This window comes from Leuresthes tenuis, unplaced genomic scaffold, assembly GCF_036924035.1.
Source record: "Leuresthes tenuis unplaced genomic scaffold, fLeuTen1.0.hap1 SCAF_17, whole genome shotgun sequence".
Classification (NCBI taxonomy): Eukaryota; Metazoa; Chordata; class Actinopteri; order Atheriniformes; family Atherinopsidae; genus Leuresthes; species Leuresthes tenuis.
In genome coordinates this window covers 20,509,253-20,527,534 of record NW_027325371.1, presented here as the reverse complement: position 1 = coordinate 20,527,534, position 18,282 = coordinate 20,509,253, and the positions used below count along the sequence as shown (strand labels likewise).

At 43.7% G+C, this 18,282-nt stretch overlaps 1 protein-coding gene and 1 non-coding gene across 2 annotated transcripts; both read right to left on the bottom strand.

Annotated features, from left to right (window-relative positions):
* Nucleotides 1-8,453: 8,453 nt before the first annotated feature.
* On the bottom strand, nucleotides 8,454-17,732 carry farsa (phenylalanyl-tRNA synthetase subunit alpha). Its single transcript, XM_072368978.1, has 13 exons — nucleotides 17,561-17,732; nucleotides 17,210-17,347; nucleotides 16,387-16,485; nucleotides 16,173-16,291; nucleotides 14,419-14,511; nucleotides 13,664-13,792; nucleotides 13,468-13,583; nucleotides 13,309-13,393; nucleotides 13,118-13,217; nucleotides 12,679-12,847; nucleotides 12,468-12,545; nucleotides 11,011-11,125; nucleotides 8,454-8,917 (listed from the first exon to the last, which is right to left on the bottom strand). The coding sequence occupies exons 1-13, from the start codon at nucleotides 17,705-17,707 to the stop codon at nucleotides 8,812-8,814; spliced, it is 1,494 nt and encodes a 497-aa protein (XP_072225079.1). The 5' UTR covers nucleotides 17,708-17,732; the 3' UTR covers nucleotides 8,454-8,811.
* On the bottom strand, nucleotides 14,223-14,357 carry LOC140274366 (small Cajal body-specific RNA 11). Its single transcript, XR_011908322.1, has one exon.
* Nucleotides 17,733-18,282: the final 550 nt, after the last annotated feature.

Genomic DNA, 18,282 nt, shown 5'->3' with positions numbered 1-18,282 from the left:
TCGTGTTCACATCAAATAGAGCGAGCAAAACCAGTTTATCTGCATGAAAGCAGATGCTTGTGGCTGCTTTTTCACTCATTTTCAGAGAAATGTCTTTTTTTCTTAGCCACTTAACACTGACCTATGAATCATTTAAGCATTCAAAAAAGGCACCTAACTCAAGGAATAAACCGGTGTTGTCTCAACATGAATTGAATCTTTAGACACTTTGACACTTGCAGCCAGTCATAAAGACACATCATTTGTTCCCACTTCTGTTGCTGCATCTCTGAAACATACCAAAGATGACACAGTTTTGATGCGGTGATTCTGTTTCCTTTCCTTCATTCTTAAGGAAGGGAAACAGGGGAAAGGCTGAGCTATGCCAAATGACACAAGAAGTGGACTGAAAATCAGTGGCAACAGGTCTTATGGAGGGATGAATCCTCCCCAGAGCCCCGACCTCAACATTACTGAAGCAGTGTGGGATCATCTGACAGAGAACGGAACAAAAGGCAGCCAACATCCAAAGAAGAGCTTTGGGATGTCCTTAAAGAAGCCTGGAGAACTATTCCTGAAGACTGCTTAAAGAAATGACAGAAAGCTTTTCAGAGAGGGTTCAGGCTGTGCTGGAGAATAAAGGTGCTCAGACCAAATGCTGACTTTCAACCTTGTTAGAATCCCACACACTTTGTTTTTGCTTTATTCCCTTATTTCACATCTATATTTGGACATGTTTCAATGAATCGCTGCTCCCATTTCTAAAGACGTGTAGCATTTCCGTGTAGACAGAACAACATGCTGCCGTCAAAGGAACTTAGCGAAGGAGAAACGAGCCATAATCTGTGCAATGGTAAAGAAAAAGCTCCTCACATCATCCAGCATGTGAAGAACACTCATCAGGAGGAGGAGCTGTCACCATCCAAGTCTGATATAAAGAGGAGTCTCCTGCAGTTTCAATAGAATGAAGGTCCAGATTAAACTCTCACAATCGGAAGCTACGGCATCATGTGTAAAAGACATGGAGGCAGAGATGGTATGATCACGCATGGCTTCCAATGCCGCTGGGTCATAACTCTTTATTGATGTGATAAAGGACTAAAGTAGCCAGATTAACTGTGAAGTGTATGAGGATAGCTGTAGACTGCCCACTCAGATTCAGCCCAAAGCAGTAAAGTTGGCTGGCTGGAGTTTCAGAGAACATATGAACGCTGACACAATGTGAAAGGAGCCCAGGAGTTGTTTAAGGCACAGAAGTGGAATATTCTGCAGTGTCTGGATCGATTGTCTGATCTCAACCCCACTGAGCTGCTTTTTCACTTCCTGAAAACCAAACCAAACGCAGAAAGACCTGAGCAGAGAGTCAAGATAGCGGCAGGAGAGGCACATGAAACAGTACACGGGCAACAACCTGGGGGATCCACGGGGGCATGGTGTTCTGTTTGGACACACACACTCTCACACACACACACTTTCTGCCCTTCCATTTCCATTTCACTTCCTATCCAGGACAGTTAGGATGGAGTAAACCCTACAAAAATGTTCTCCGTGCTGAGCAGATAATCTCTTTGTTGCTTCCCCCCCTCCCTCTTTAAATCCATCAAGGTATGATGGATGTGAGGGCGGGCGGGCGGGCGGGCCGCTGGACAGATAAAGTCCTCCATCCTCTTCAGCCTCATTGCATGTGTGACGCTGCCACTTTGAAGTGAAGGGAATTAAAAAGCAGCAAATCCCTGGCGGTACATGGTGCTCAGGCATGTTCTACATGCTGCTTATGTAAGAAAATTGCTTCTTCTTTTTTTTTTTGGGACTAATGGCCTTTAATCTTTTGGGTATGTGTAGTTTGGACGCACTGTGACAAATTGCACCCCGAGTGGACGGTGTCCTCTCAATCCTTTCTGTGAGGGACGACACGCCGGTTCTCCTGCTACATGAAATCAACTGAACTGGGAAAATAAAAGGCACTGCTGTCTCTCGCTTTCATCTTATCATTTCCAGCCATTAGCAGCAGCCACACTTGGATGATTCGGCGTATAGGCGTAGGAAGGGGGGGGGGGACAATATTGATATTAATATCAAATTCATTCTTATGCCCTTGATCAGGCAACTTCTCAACTAAAGTAATGTGGATTGTGAACTCCACCGGGTTCGAAGCCCCATCAAAATGAATCACCCTCAAGATGCATATCAAGTGGCAGATTTAGCAGGAACAGACATGCTAATTCTCAGATTTAACCAAAACACGGGATTATGATTTGTGATTGGGGATTTGAAAAGGGGGTTAAATCACATCTTGAGTTTGATTTAAGGGCTTAAGGCCCTATCAACCTCCACGATCCATTTTCCTCCTTCGTGGCAGGTAGAGTTCATGCTCAGTAGATAAGGAAAAAGGTGGATTTGGTTGTCAGTGCTGGTTCAGTACTAAATCCTATTAGTGTGACACAATAACTGACATTTTGATGACTGTGCAAAACGTTGAATTCAGTTGTTTTAGACAAGTCAGATAAATGCTGATGAGAAAAAAACGGTTTGGTCAACAAGTCCAAATGGTGAGTGATGCTTCTAAATGAAAGGTGGAAAGATAAGCCTGAGATAGTTCTTGTTTCGTCTTGTAGACTATATCTAATTCATTATACATCCAGTTTTCTATTCGAGGTCTGCAAGGGTTTTAAAAAAGGTTGGGATCCTTCATATCGACCAATTAGTCTCTTAAATGTTGATTTTCAAAATATTATCTAAAATATTAGCGCGGCGTCTTGAGAAGGTTTTGCCCTTCATTATCAACACTGATCAGACAGGATTCATTATTGGCAGGAACTCCTGTAACAACACGAGAAGGTTGTTAAAGGTAATTCAGTTGTCGCATCAGTAGAAGTTGTCCAGTATGGTGATAAGTCTAGATGCCGAAAAAGCCTTTGACAGGGTTGAATGGCACTTTCTTTTTTCCTCTTTAAATGCCTGTGGGCTTGGAGATACTTTCAGCAGCTGGGTTAGGTTTTTATATAACAGACCGCTGGCTGCTGTTCGGATCAATGGCCAGCTTTCATCATACCCTTTGATGCAGGGGGATCAGGGCAGGGGAACCAGGCAGGGGTGCCCTTTATCCCCATTGTTGTTTGCTATAGCGATCGAGCCCCTCGCAGAAGCTATAAGGAATAGCCCAGATATCACCGAAAATTGTCTAGTTATATAGTTACTCTAGATGGTATTTCCTTGGCTTCTAGTTCTACAGTGAGGAACCTTGGAGTTATTTTTGACCAGAATTTATCATTTGACGCACATATAAAACTGGTTTCTAGGACTGCCTTCTTTCACCTTCGTAATATTGCTAAAATCAGGAACATCCTGTCTCAGGGTGATGCAGAGAAACTGCTCCATGCATTTGTTACTTCAAGATTGGACTACTGTAATTCTTTATTATTGTGCTGTCCCACATATTCTCTGAAAAGCCTCCAGCTGATCCAAAATGCTGCAGCCAGAGTTCTGATGAGAACTAACAGGAGAGATCATGTTTCTCCAGTTTTAGCTTCTCTTTATTGGCTCCCTGTTAAATTCAGAATAGAATTTAAGATTCTTCTCCTCACATATAAAGCTCTTAATGACCGAGCTCCATCATATCTTAAAGATCTCATTGTAAGGTATTTTCCTAACAGAGCACTTCGCTCCCAAACTGCAGGTTTACTTGTTGTTCCCAGAGTTTCTAAAAGTAGAATGGGAGGTAGAGCCTTCAGTTATCAGGCCCCTCTCTTGTGGAAGAAGCTGCCAGTAAATGTCCGGGAAGCAGACACCCTTTCCACGTTTAAGATTAGGCTTAAAACTTTCCTTTTTGATAAAGCTTATAGTTAGGGATGGCTCAGGTAATCCTGAAACATCCCATAGTTAAGCTGCTATAGGCTTAGACTGCTGGGGGACCTCATCTGTCACACCTTTCCTCACTTTGCTCTCTTTTTCCCCCTGTTTAATTTCTCAATTGATTTTATGTACATGTGACATTATTGTGGTTATTAACCTGTGTTCCAACAGGTATCCTTTGAATGGTGTTATGGTGTTTTTCCCCTCCACCCCAGCTGGTCGAGGCGGATGGCCACCCTTCCTGAGTCTGGTTCTGCCAGAGGTTTCTTCCTGTTAAAAGGGAGTCGTTCCTTTCCACAGTCGCCACGCTCAGGACTGGAGATTGGACTGAAGACAAGTTTCGGTGCAATCTGTTGGTTTCCTTAGCTAGGATATTGTTTTTTAATTGGCTCTACATGAATAAATTGGATTATTTTGAATTTAATTAATTGGATTTCATTGGATCATGATTACAATGAATTGAATTACAATTGGCTTCAATTGGATTATATTATTTAAGTGCCTTCAGATGACATTTGTTGTTATTTGGTGCTATATAAATAAACTGAATTGAATTTAATTGAACTGAACTTTTATCAGCAACAAGTCCAAATGCCAGGTTCAGGGTTGTATCAGGGCTCTTGGCAAAGCTAATTTCGATTTTACACCTTAAAAAATGTGAAAAGCGCACAAGACAATACACCTGAAACACAGTGCCAGAATGTCTTTATGTGTAGTCAGAGGCAACATTACAAAAGTGCTAAAAGCATCACTGTCACAACTTTTTTCGGGAATGTGTTGAAAGTCTGAAGCAGCAATTGACGTTTATTGGCAAATTCAATGACGTTGATAAGATCAAACATCAAGTCACGTTGAAAAAAATCATATTTGCAATTAAATTAAATTCAAAGGATAGGGAAAAATGTTTTGCTTTTTTTTTTTTTTAAAAAAGGGTTGGTTTAAGGGTTGGATTTATGTGTCTTTAAGTTGGGTCGTTTGAACTGGACTACAGACCATTCGGAACACTTCTTTCCTCCGCTGTCAGTTAAAAGTGAGAGACAATGCAGCCTTTGGATCAGTGGAAATAGCTCTCTACATCCGAAATGTGTGGCTTCTTACTCGGGGACTTCTCCGTAACTTCAGGGAATTAGTTTCATTAATTCGGGATGAGCCGTATAAAAGGGAGCCGGTGCGTGAGAGCGCGTGGTCAAAGTGGGCGGACCAGACGGTTTACAACTGCAGGCAGAGCGCGCGCCTCTTCTCAGCACCTCGGACAGAGCGCGAGGCAGCAGCAGCACGGAGCCGCAGGGACGACCACAGCCTGCCCTCAGATGAGCTGCATGCATTTGTAACTTGGGAAAAACAAAGAAAAGAATAATAAAGGTAAAGAAAATAAAACTACTATCAAATGTTTTTATTTTCTTTCTTCTTCTTCTTTTTTTTTTAAAACAAGATTCTCTTGTTTTCAGTGCAGAATTGGGAAATTGGCCCCCGCGCTTCGCTTGACTGTCTCTCCTGAGGAATATCACCCCTCGCGTTTGGAGAATGCTCCGCGTATAACTGACGAGGAAGAAGCCCACAGCAGTCCCCGCCAGCCATGAACGGTTACAACTTCACCGGCTTGAACATCACCCATGGAGCCCAGGTTTACCCGTACTCAGAGGACCCTCTGTACAAGCAGTACAAGCCCCCCGTGAAGGAGCTCATCCCTTTGCCGAAGGGAGTGCTGTACCTGATCATGGCTGCCCTGGTGGTCGTTGGAGTTGCCTACGCTATTGTTGGACATCTCATCAAGGATCTGGCCATTGACATAGCAGGTCTTTAAAGTGTCCTTACAGTCTGACTTAGGGTACAAATTTAAGGGTGATGTGTATGGTTGGAATTCTGTAACTCAGGGTTGCTATTCGTGTTTGGTTCAACAGAACCAGGAGGTTCAGTATGGCTGATGGAGAGTTTAATTACATGTGGTACCTTTGATGTCTTTAATTTACAGCAACTTTCCGTTAACAGCACCACCCAGTCGACAAACTTCAGTTCCCAGAACCTTCGAGCAACCAAAAGTTTGTTTTGGTTGGTGCATGTTTCACCAGGAAGGTTTTTCTGTTAGTTTTTAATCCCCCCATTCTTTGAAAAGACTTTCCTCTCCACATCAGTCTATCTAACCCTAGCAGAATCACGGGCTAACGGTACGAACGCTCTGTGCCTGCTCTAAATGTGCTCATTGATACCCATTTATCAGATTACGTTGTTTAATTTTACTGAATTGTCACCGTCTGCCTTCTTTAGATTGTCTTCTGGGTCCGCATGGCGACGAAGAAAAGAACACAGACAGCAGCCCGCCGCGCATGACGTTCAGCCACCCTCCCTCAGCACATCCGATCGGCCACAACGCCTTCCACGTGTGGGACCAGGACGACGTAATCATCCCTCTGTCCCAGGACGAAAGCCCCCAGGGAAGCCCGCTTCTGCTGGCCGCCATCCCCTACATCCCCTCCTTCTTCCCACACTTGCACACCCCAACAGAACACAGTCCTCAGGCCCTCCCAGGAAGCCCCGGGCCAACCAAGGAGATCAGCATCCCGAGGGAGATCTGATTTTTGATGAGTGGCCTTGGAATCTGAGCCTGCGTCACACACACGAGGCGATAGGACAGCGGGCCTATAGCAGCAAAAGAAACTGCAGCGACTTCTCTGTGTCTCTAACATGTGAAAGGGATCTGCCAGTTTTATGCTGCATGACTTCGTGCAAGTCGTGCAAAAAATGAAAAGAGGAGGAACTCAAAGAGCATCTATTTTCTTGCAGGATAAAATAAAGTAGTTTTTTCTTCTCCAGATCAAAGCTCACTTGTCGTTTTCATTCAGAGGAGCTACTGTAAGTCTAGTGTATTTCTCCTGGAGATTGGCAGATTGTCCATCTGTTCTTCCATTATAATCCACCCATGTAGCATACGATTAGCTGCAGAGTCAGCTCGCAGATGTAAAACTGCATGTTTTACTGTGTGAAAGTAGTTCCACCTTTGTTATGTTGTCACTAATGCGTGACTCGGGTTGTGGGAGAAGTTTCCGGAGCTGCTTCCAACCTGTAAATCCAAGGAGCTGGCTGTCTTGCGAGGTTCTCCAAAATGTTATTTCGAGACACCGAGGGATTAGAGTAAATCGGAGACTTAAGAGGGTTCCAACAATCCAATCTGTACACACACAAGACGCATTAATCCTGCAGTCTTTACCGCAGGTGTCACAAGTAGCCACGGGATTCCCCTGTCTGACCTGCAGATTCAAACAATGCAGTTTATGGCACCAAAGCACACAAGGCATGCTGGGAAGGTTGATCTCCCGTCACATACCAGCTCACAGCAGCTTCCGTTGTCCATGAGAAGGGAGTGTTTACAGTCCTGGGACTGCCAAAAACTCATTTCAACATCACACCAAAATAAATGAAGAAATAAAAAGTTCTGAATTTAAAAACACATTTTTTTACTTTTTTACAAAGTGCTGAAGACAGCAGTGAAAAGTTTCAGTGAGATTTTGAGTATCTGCAGGCAGACTGGACCTGATTGTTCTGATGCAAAGTCCTCCACTGCTAAATCTCAGGTTTTTCACCCCGTTAACATCTCCCTTAGGGGTTTTTTAAGGGTTACAAGACATTACATGAGCATAAGCTGCCATCGGTGCTGATTCAGGACTTGTTTTACATCTGTAGCGCAGTGTTAGACAACCCGAGAAATCGGTGAAGCTTTACAGCTAATTTGCGTACGTTTTTAATGCATCAATGAAAAGAGATGCTAGCAATCTCTGGGGATAAATTAGCCACGGCTAACAGAACCAAGCCTGGACAAACAAGTGGGAGCCGGCAGAGTAATTGAGGGCTTGCTGCTGCTGGTGGGTCCATATGTGGGTGTGGTCAGAAAAAAAAAATTGGCCAATTCTACAATTTTATAGAACCTGGGTGACTTTTTAAAAAAGTCACCCGTTGTTTTATTTATGTCACATGATCAGCTAATGCAACAAGAGCTTAGGGAGGTAACTCCGGGACTGAACTGTCATTGCACTTTATTTCTCAGCAGTGAAATGATGTAAGGGGCGCTCTCATTGGTTTTGAGATAAGCTGCATTGAGAGGGGGACTTACAGATAAGAGGATTGCTGCAAATAAAACTTCATTTTAAGTAGTCATTATAGAAAACAAAGGAGAACACGAGGACAAAAACAAACATATTTCCATCCAAACATGGACACATACAAACACGTTTCTATATGTATATATATTTTTTCCCCCTAAATAAAACCTTATCTACCATCTCGGGGGATATTAAGAGACTCGTGGAAAGAATAAGGGCGGTCTTGCCCACAATCACCTTGTCAAAGAAGCTAAAAGGTCAGATGTAATCTCTCATTCCTGGAATCTCATCCAAGTGCATCAGTGAACCCTTTTTCCATCACAACAGACACTATTAGAATAGTCCAGTAATCGCTACTGGGAAAAAAGCACAAACAAAACGTCAGCCAAAATATTCTCTCAGCTTAAGAGTCTTTGTTTGTATCTGTGATCTCATCTGTTTTTAGATATTCAAGTACTTAACGTGAGATTTTTCCAACTTACATGAATATGAGTGAGAAGTAAAACTTGACAGAAGAATCAGACCATATTGAAAGCTAGAAAAAAAAAAGCTTTTTATTTTGTTTGTCACATTCCAAAAGTAGCATTTTTTTCCTGTACAAGAGCATTTGATGTACTAGCTTGGGTAAATTAGCCGTAAGTAACACAGTCGAGTGTCGCACTGCTGTTTTAAGCCCTTTGGCTTATTATACTCAGATCTGTCTGAAGCACTGCGTGGACAGAAACCTCTGTGAGGCCGTTGCTTTCAGACCAACAGCACTTGAGCTGAGCTTTGACTTGGAGCCACCAGAGGCTGGAGGGCTTTCTCCAATGAGACGTAGAAGTGCAGCCTGGTTAAGTTAAAAATGGGTCCTTTCAAAATATCAAAGATAACAGCTGGGTGAAACTCAGGATTCTAGTCGGCATACAGGGCTGTCGTAGACCATCTGCAGGTTCACCTTGTGTCCCACCAGTTCTCTGATGTTGTTGATGCCGTATTTAATCATGGTGGGCCTGCAGGTCAGAAGAGAAGGCTGAGTTAACAACGGGTATCTGTCATCTGGATGGAGATCATGCTGAGTAATGTCACGTCTGGTTATCAACTCTTTAAAGTCTGTGTAAAGCAAGACGTTTGCACGGGATCACATTTGAAAATTTTTTCAAAAAAATTGCTTGAAACGTATTAAAAGACTGAGAACAATGCTGTACTGAAGTGTGGAATTTTCAATCGTTTTCTGTTCAGGGTCTTAAGGGTTGATCTGAAATCATTGCTCCTTGATAAATTCAATCGTATTTAACGTGAGCAATAAGCCTGCTTCAAGCCTGCTTCTGCTTCTCGAACTAGCCAACACTGTTATTCCAACAACTAGCTAACTGTTCTGGCTCCATGACAGAAAAGCATCTTCCCTGGATGTCGGAATCAGCCAAACTTGTACAAATACATTAAACTGCCAAGTAATAACGAGGTGAAGAACTGGATTCATTCTGTGAACAAAAAAAGATAGCATAGAAAATTTTGGAATAGTTCCACACCAGCACAGATAATCTGATTTATGATTGGTGGATGAAAGAGACGGTTATTAAAGCACTATCGAGGTTAGAGTGCTGCATTGCAACTCAGAAAACTGAAGTTAGACCAGTAACTAATTTTGTGTAGATCCACAGTGATGGAGAGTTGAGGATCACCGTCAACATCTGCCTCATTTTCAATTGGCAGTTTTAAAATGAAAACAACAGGTGACTTTTTTAAAAACTCACCCAGGTTCTATAAAATTGTACAATTGGCCAATTTTTTTTTCATGGAAAAAAAAAAAAAATTCTTAAAATCAGTCAATCTAACCCTAGCAGAATCACGGGCTAACGGTATAACCATTCTGTGCCTGCTCTAAATGTGCTCAGTTTTAACCAGCTATGGCTGGGATTAAGGACTGCATTGCTGGGACAGTTTAGTGAAGGCAGATTGACTCACTCCCTTCAAATCATTTAATATCTGTATTTATTATCCACAATTATCATTTTTGACTTCACATCTAAGCACTTCATTTGTCCTACAGCACCGTTTTACAATTAAAAATGACAAAAGACTGATTCTTTATGATGCAAAAAGAATGCTTATTTTGGGATTATCATCAGGACAATTCTATTACAGCACAAATAAATAAAATTAAATGGCAGCTGTTAATTGCATTAAATTAATCTACTGCTAAGATGTATTTTATGCCCCGTAAAATGATTTTAATCTTAAGCTTTCAGCAGCAACCTTGAAGGTGTTACATGGTCCTAGAAGATTCTGTCGGACCAACCAGCACAAGGCTCTAAAGCTTTAATCAGCCAAACACTTTCAAGCTACGCTTCTCGGCATCTTCTAGGAACGGCGATTGGATTTTCAAAGAACAGACTGGTAAGAGGCTAGTGCATTTACACCTGCTGATCTGTCAGAGCTAGATCTTCAGCATGAGCCATAAATCGTGCAAAGAACCAATATCAAACCATGAAAGCCCAGAGTTAAAGGTTACCTCGCCAACCCCAAATCCTACTTAGTAGAACAGACCTCAGGTCAGACAGCTCAGTGTTAGAACAACAGAGGGCTGGGTGATGCACAAAGGATTACTCAGCATGGATTATTAGAGCCTTGCCTCGCTGACTTGATGCGATGTTATTAACACTCATAGTTGTCCCTTGTTAGAATCCCAGTACAACTAGTATTGTACAGTTTGCATTACAGTGACCAGCACATGAGGTTTATGGAATTCTAACACATACTGGTCTAACGAATAGAAGAGATAAATTAACTCGCTTTGAGCACATTAAGATTTTGAGCAGCTGCGAAAAGACAACAGAGTCTCAAGATTTACGCAGGATCTGAAAAAAATGACTCAAATAAATAGAACATAAAAATCATGTATAAACAGGAATAATCCTCTTCAGGAAATAAACATTAATATCTGAAATGGGGGTCATATGTGAGCTATAGATGGACTGACTTACACTCCTCTAATCCCTACATGGGAACCTCTTCTGCAGTTTTCACTTACATACAAATATGCTCCCATTTTTTAAAGCCACACGTGAGCAGTGTCAGCTGAACACAGCTTGTATTGCCTCACCTCTCCAGAGACAGGCCCCAGGCAATCACCGACACATCTTCAGGGAGGCCCATGGGCAACAGCATCTCCGGTCGGAAGACCCCGGAGTTTCCCACCTCCACCCACTTTTTCAGCCCTGTATGTGCAGAAAGAAATATTCGGACAAAAGCCACAGAAATGAGCTGCACTTGAAAGCACAGGCGGAAGAAAACAGGAAACAGCTGTTTTGGTGTTTTCAGAAAAAGAATACAACTGGATAAAATGCATTTCAAATCCATAAACTAAAATAAATAGCTATTCCACACCTTTGGATTTGTAGTTCCATAATAACTTCCTGAAAGCCCTTCCCTGAAACAACACAGTAAGGCCACATACTGCATCTCTGCGTGCAAACTTGCCATCTTGCTGATGCTGACATTTTTAGGGGCCTTATAAACCAAAACCAATAGGCAGTCGGACATATGTAGTGTCATTGAATGGCCACTTTTGATGTATTTTCCAGCCTCGTACCATCAGCATTATCGTTTTTTTCCTTCCTGTTTCCATTATAGCACAGTGTACGCACAACCGCTCCCTTCTGAACTGGCGACTTATACCATCTTGTGCAGGCGTACATTGTACTTCCTGTGTACATTTTACATCCTGGTGGGCAGTTGTGTGTTCAAGTGCCATTTTGTTTGGCCAGACGCTGGTGATGTCAAACACAGCCATCACCGTCACCACAGGCTCCTCACATGGCTTCGGTAAGAAGAGCCCTTACAAACCACTGGCAAGGGATGCGATGTAGCCGAGTGTGCAGAACAGCAGGCATTCGAACGTTGCACATCCACAGTATTGACTCTCTTACATGTACCATAGATTTTTTTTTGGTAAAATAAAACTGCTGCTTTATACAAAATGGACAAACAGCGTTGTCTTTGTTTATTACGTTCCCATTTCTGGTGTAAAAACCCAAAATAGTTCCTAACGCAGCTTTACGCGGTCTTTGGTGTTGCCATTTCCCTCTTAGAACAGCTTTGCTCGCGAGTTTCCTCCACTTTCAGAGCAACATAGCAAACATAACATTAGTTTCTTTGACTGAGAGGCTAGCAGGGCATGCATGAGATCAAACTGCTCCATGAGCGCCTTCAGCAGGTTCACAAGACAAACTACGTCAAATGGCTGCATCCGTCTCTACAGTCTGACGCACTTCCACACCAACTTAATTCGAAGTTTCCCTATGATCGAACAAATGTTGGAATTCTTAAGTAAAAGTGACAGCCCTATCAAGTGATTTGATTTACTGCTGCCTTGCTTATTGAATAGCTTAAGCTGTAGCTAATGCAGAGGAAAACTGATATGACACAGATGGAATAAGGAATAACACCAGATAGAAATAAAGAAAAGAAGACGGGACTTAGTTGATTGAAACTGAGCCTTAAATGGATTTAAAACTACAAACAGTCACTCAAACATGGCCGCCGGTAGTCCGACTATACCTTCGTGGTAGCTGAACACCTCCATGCTGGGCTCTGTGTACGGGTTGTAGGCAGGCTTGAAGCGTAGTTTGGTAATTCCTGGAAACAAGAAGGGCAGTGTGAGGTCTTTTTTTCATCCATCTAGAAACACAATCAGGGCCCAGGAGAGCTGGTCGTATAATAAAGTCTTTATATATAATAAAGTTTTCATTAACTCCACCGTCTTCCTGACCTAGTTTGATGAAGAACTGATGCAGGATGCCCATGAGGTCTCCTAATGTCAGCCCATAGTCGGCCACCACGCCCTCAATCTGGTGGAACTCGGCCAGATGGGTGGCGTCCAAGGTCTCGTTCCTGAACACGCGGTCGATGGAGAAATACTTGACCGGGGTGAACTTCTCCTGGTTCGACATGTGGAAGAGCTTCATGGTTACTGACACGGGCCACACATGTGGTTAGAAGGACGTTTGAACATTACAACTCTTACAGTCCAGAACTACCTACTGAACTAAGAATTACTCCCATTCAGACACATTATATATCTATTTCTTGTTTTTATTTTTGCAGCTTACTCAGCCTCATATGTGAGCGATAAAAGCTTTATTTCAGTGCTAAAATCGGACTGCCATAACATCAAATGATTCATGGTACGTTGTTCTGTAAACGGTCACCTGTTGCGCCAGCTTATACAGCATGCGTGCGCTGACTGCTGTAGTGTGAGTGCGGAGGATGTTCTTCTTTGCCTCCTCTATCTTCCAGTCATATTTGTACCTGAAACGCAGCAGGATGTTGGATCATGCTGGTGGCAGAATGAAGCCAGGTGCAGTGATGGGGACTATACCGGCTGGTGATCGTGCCTCACCCTTGTGAACCGTAGCCTCCCTCTGAGTGGACCCTCTTCACTCTCTCCAGGTAGTCTGGTGGGAACTCGTGGGCGAGCGCCGGGTCTAAAAGATGATGTTTTGAGTGGCCGTTCACAAATAACACGAAGAACATGAGTGACACACACAGCTGGGCTCACCGGACAGGAAAAAGGTGTCGTGTTGGTCTCTGGCCGGATGCTGCTGCGGCTGGAACAGCGAGTCAAAGTTCCAGAAAGAGCTTTCTATGAAGTTGTTGGTCGGCATCTCAGTGAAACTACAAAGAGGAGAGAGTTCGTGTTGTATGCTTGCTGAATAATCTGAGAATTTGGTTCTCTTCTCTTCACAAGTGCTCACCCCATCTCCAGGAAGATCTGCCTGAACTGTGTTCGCACCTTCATCAGCGGGTGCAGGTGGCCGCAGTCTGGGGCCACGCCCATGGCCTCAAAGTTGTAGGGCTTAAACTTCTTCTCCTTCCAGCTGCCCCTGAAAAGCAGATGAAACGAGAGCGGCTCAGGATCCCGCCCTCCACCCGCATCCTCTGCACAACAGGTAATGCTTACACAAGCTTTCTCCAGATTCGTTTTGCCGTGCTTTAAATCCACAACAAATCTGCGGCGGGTGAGCAAAAAGCGGCATCAATTTGAATTTTGGGACGTGGGAACATCTGGAAGCTGCTTTTAGCTAAATCCCCTCCATCATAAGCTTTCATGCAAACCTGAGGCCAGCACTTTTTTCATTATGATGCCTTTTTTTTTTTTTAAAGCTTCACCCTTGACCCGAAAACATGACAAGCTGCATTATGAGTGTATTATTCAGCCATTTGTCCATATTATATTCCAACGTCCATTACAGTTATAAGTTTAGATAAATGGACAGTTGTTTCTTCTTAAGTGTGCCTTTGGATTGCTGTCAGGTTGTCCTGCTCTGCCTTTAGGACAAAGTCCACATCTTTGGACTTGTCCCCAATTCTGAGCAGATGTTTCTCTGTGTCCTCAGTCTGAGGCCCTGCACGCTGTCACTGACTGACAGACGGGGCCAGACGGGACACGTTTTCCATTAACATCTGTCCTGGAAAGACGAGTTATTGAATAAAAGGAACGGGAACTCACGTGGCAATCATCTCAGGGGTGAGCTCCGTCTCCTGTTTGGACACAGTGGTGCTGAAGGAGCTGCCCTTCATGATCCAGTAAGACTTAACTGTCCTAAAATAAGAATAAAAAGATTTCAGAAACATAGAAAGCAGCGTGGGATACGAAATGTCTAAAAGTATTTTTGTTACTATGACCATATAAAAGTCTTGGACAGCTTTAAAGTTAGTGTGAAAGCTATTACTGAAAACCAGTCGAGTTAACCAGGCCTGGAGTTATTTGGGTGCATTCAGATGATGCTGAGGAGCTAAAAGCTGGCGATGTGAAACGTACACGCGAACCTCACCGATTTCTTCCCCACCATCTAAAGAACGCGGTACGGCCGCGATGACGTCACGGTGTTGTGCACGAGTTGTTGTGCACGAGTCGATGCGCCAGTTGCTGCGATCTTCTCCGACAGAGGTGCCGCTGCTACGTGAAGGTTACGCTAACTACTCTACGACGACGAAAGTGGAGAAGAAAACGATGCCCGTCAAGAGCAGAAACAGCAGCACTGTGGTCAGTGGTCAGCATTCTCACCTCTGCTTACATAACAGCCGAGCCTGCAGAAGTTGATATTTCAGTAGGTGTGTTATCACTATAGGCTGATATAGTACTTATATATTGTTATATGACTTTTAAGTGGATTGTGTTACCTTTTCTTTGTTTGTTATGAAATAGCGTGCTTCAATGGACACTCTTGGAAATTATCGTTGCCTTTCAGGATGCAATAATAATAATAATAATAATAATAATAGATGGGTTTGCTGTTGCATTTGCTTCTGCAGTTTCAGTACAGACGCACTTCTTCGCTGAGCCTGTTTTCCATCCGGTTTGTCGTTCTCTGTGCTTTTCATGGCGTGCGCCAGGCGGCAATGCGCCATTTTGACGCCGTGAGCGACGTGTCAACTATAAGAAAAGCTTTAGAATATGAAGGAAGTCCCTGTGCATCTGTGTCTGCTTCGTGTGCGAGGAAGAAGAGGACAGAAAGACCGATGTCAGCCTCGGTTCAGTCGTGTTTTCTGACCTGAATGCTGAAGATTTCGTGACAGGAAATAAACTGTCCCTGTAGACAGAGACTCTTGGTTACATATCGGCTCTGTACATCTGTAGTTGGGCTTCCAGAGTAAGAGGCTTTTGGTAGAAAACACAACTTGATCTAAATCCAAATGATACTTTGGTGATCCAACACCAAAACGTTTTGATCCGTTTTAAACTGAATGTTCTTGATTTGTTCAGCATGATGAGCCACTGTTTCCCAGAAGTGCTGAGATTAATCACGGATGGCGGTTTAAATTATAAGATAACGCAGTAAGGAAAGCAGCAGAGAGACTTAATGCTTATTATCACGCATCAGTTTCTAAATCTGACGACGGTCTTCAGAGTTAGCATGATTTTAGAGCTCTTACACTTCATGTGGTGGAAACAGCATTTTCTGTCTGATGAAAAATCAGCCTCCCCTCACCGCTGGAAACGCAGTGCACACGGCACATCTGTGCAGTGTTGCCAGATCTGCTTATCGACAAGTGACTTGCAAACGTTGCCAGTCGCGGCCTGTGGGATTCTGGGGCTTGTTGCTCAAGTGTATCGGCTTATTTGGGTTTGATCCAAACAGCATTTTTTGTCCTCGCGTGCTTTGAGGCTTCTGTCTTTATAAGAGTTGCTCACTTGGGGCTTATTCCAACAGATCTGGTTGCTGCTGCCACCTACTGGGAGACAAAAGGTGCATCACTTACACTTCAGACAGCAGTTTTCTCTTCTTCAGCTCATTCTTCTCCTTCTCCTCCAGCGGAGCGGAGTCACCTTTCTGCACCAGAAGCAGCTTCTCTCTGACCTGGTCTTGTATGCTCTCCACCTGAGAGGCCACACAGACACACACAGCTTACTGAAATGGGACTGTAAACCACAAAAGGACACAACAGCTATGCGTCTGTGGAAAGGGACACGTACAGCTCTGAATATCCTGGGGCCTCCCTCGTGGGACTTGTCCACTCGGATCCACTTGTTGGACATGGCCTTGCTGAAGCCGATCTTCCCGAAGGACAGTTTCTACACGGAACAAATGCAGAGGTCATTGTTTTGTTTTTTTTTCAAACGGGGAAGTAGTCTGGCTTTCTACTGACAGCGAAACATACCTAGTACATTTTCATTAGTGGTTATTCAGTCCCTTCATCACTTAATCAGACAAACTTCCACACTTTCAACCCCAGCAGAAGTCTAAGAACCAAAACATAAAAGGCGCAGAAGGTCTACTTGCCACTAACGGCAGCTATCAGAAAGCACAGAGCGGCCATGTGGTCATGCAGATTCCTCTTTGGAGTCCTATCAGTTGCACGTCGACGGGAAACTATGATGCAAAGCGGGACATTAGCTCACTGTCGGTAAAAGAGTTGCCTCCTGATTCTTCCCTCCACTCGCTTGAGGATGCTGTGGATCTGATTAAATATGTTTGCGGTAATCAACGAGCCTCAGCCACCATTCCAGATTCTCTTCTGTGGTACACTTTTTTAATATAAGTCCTTGGGGTTTATATAGAGGGTGTCAAATGTATCCGTAGTAAATCCATCTAAAATTATGCCAATTTAGGCCTGTACAATATGAAGCAAACGGAGTGGGTTTGGGGCAACTGCTTTTTTGGTAGGCTTCACAAACTGATGGGGCTCTCGTCTCTACATATTCGTGAGATGTAGAGTGAATGGGATTTTTAAAATTGGCCAGCAGTTTATGTGTCACCAACACAGCGTCTACCTGACCAGTCCACCTGGACACTCACCATGAGCTCACTCTGTGGCAGGCCCTCCGAAGGGATGGAGCTGAAGACCCGGGCTTCATGGCTGCCCTGCTCGGCTATCTCAATGCCCTCCTCCGTCAGCTCCCAGTATTTGGAGGAGCGCAGCTCAGCTGAGATTACCTGGACAGTGGAGAACAAACACGACCGTCAGCTTACCTCAGTGCTACCGTGACTCATATTCATCCAAACCGCATAGCGAGGCTGAGATATACTTCACTGCAGGTCAGCAGTTCCTTGACGTCCAGCTATCCCCTCTTTAAACCCAACCATATTGCATCAGTCGATAGCTCTGAAAGCCTTAACTTCCGCTGTCTCTCAGTCCGGGAAACTCACGTCGCCAAGCGCCTGCAGACTTTTCACGGCTCCGACGATGACCTGGTGGTCCACCCCAAGGCTGGCCGCCACATTCAGGCTGTCCACGCCGTCGTCCACCTTCTCAATTCGCTGTAGCAACGTCTCCACGACGCCGGTGTCCGCCATGTTTGAGACATGCGAAGCCCAGAAGAGGCCGGATATGACGTAGCTTCTGCAGAAGCCGAATGGGTTCAAATAGCGAGGCAACAAGATTACCGTAAAACACTGTATTTAAGACTGCTTCGTGCTTCATTTTTTTCATTTTTCTTTTCGCTAAATGTGTTATTCTCTCTTTACTCTGTGGAAGTTTAATTCGGCTTCGGCAGGTAGTGGAAAATACATAAAAACGGCCATTTCACTGCTTTTTTGACCACCATAACCAGGTCCAGATGAAAAAAATGACAGACGATACAATAAAAGGGCAATTTATTCCCTTTATGCAAAATGCAGTGAAATGTCCCTTTTCTCCCAAACTGCTTTAATGTGAAATTAGAAAATGGGTCCTTTATAAGAGGTAAAGTAATGCACTGAATTTATGTGAGAATCTAAATTCTGGGAAAATTGTACGCTTCTATTTAGTTTAACTCAAAATTTCAATTGTACTAGAAAAGTGAAAAGCCTGAAGCTGCTTTATGCTTTAGTTGTGAATCATTAATAGGAATAACATGGGCCACTAGGTTGTGGAAGATGGAAGAGGGAAT

Coding starts and splice junctions, on each gene's coding strand:
- farsa (XM_072368978.1), bottom strand. CDS start 17,707: ATGGCGGACACCGGCGTCGTGGAGACGTTGCTACAGCGAATTGAGAAG. Junction 16,486..17,209: donor TGCCACAGAGTGAGCTCATG/GTGAGTGTCCAG, acceptor TGTTCCGTGTAG/AAACTGTCCTTCGGGAAGAT. Junction 13,218..13,308: donor GGAGGCTACGGTTCACAAGG/GTGAGGCACGAT, acceptor GCTGCGTTTCAG/GTACAAATATGACTGGAAGA.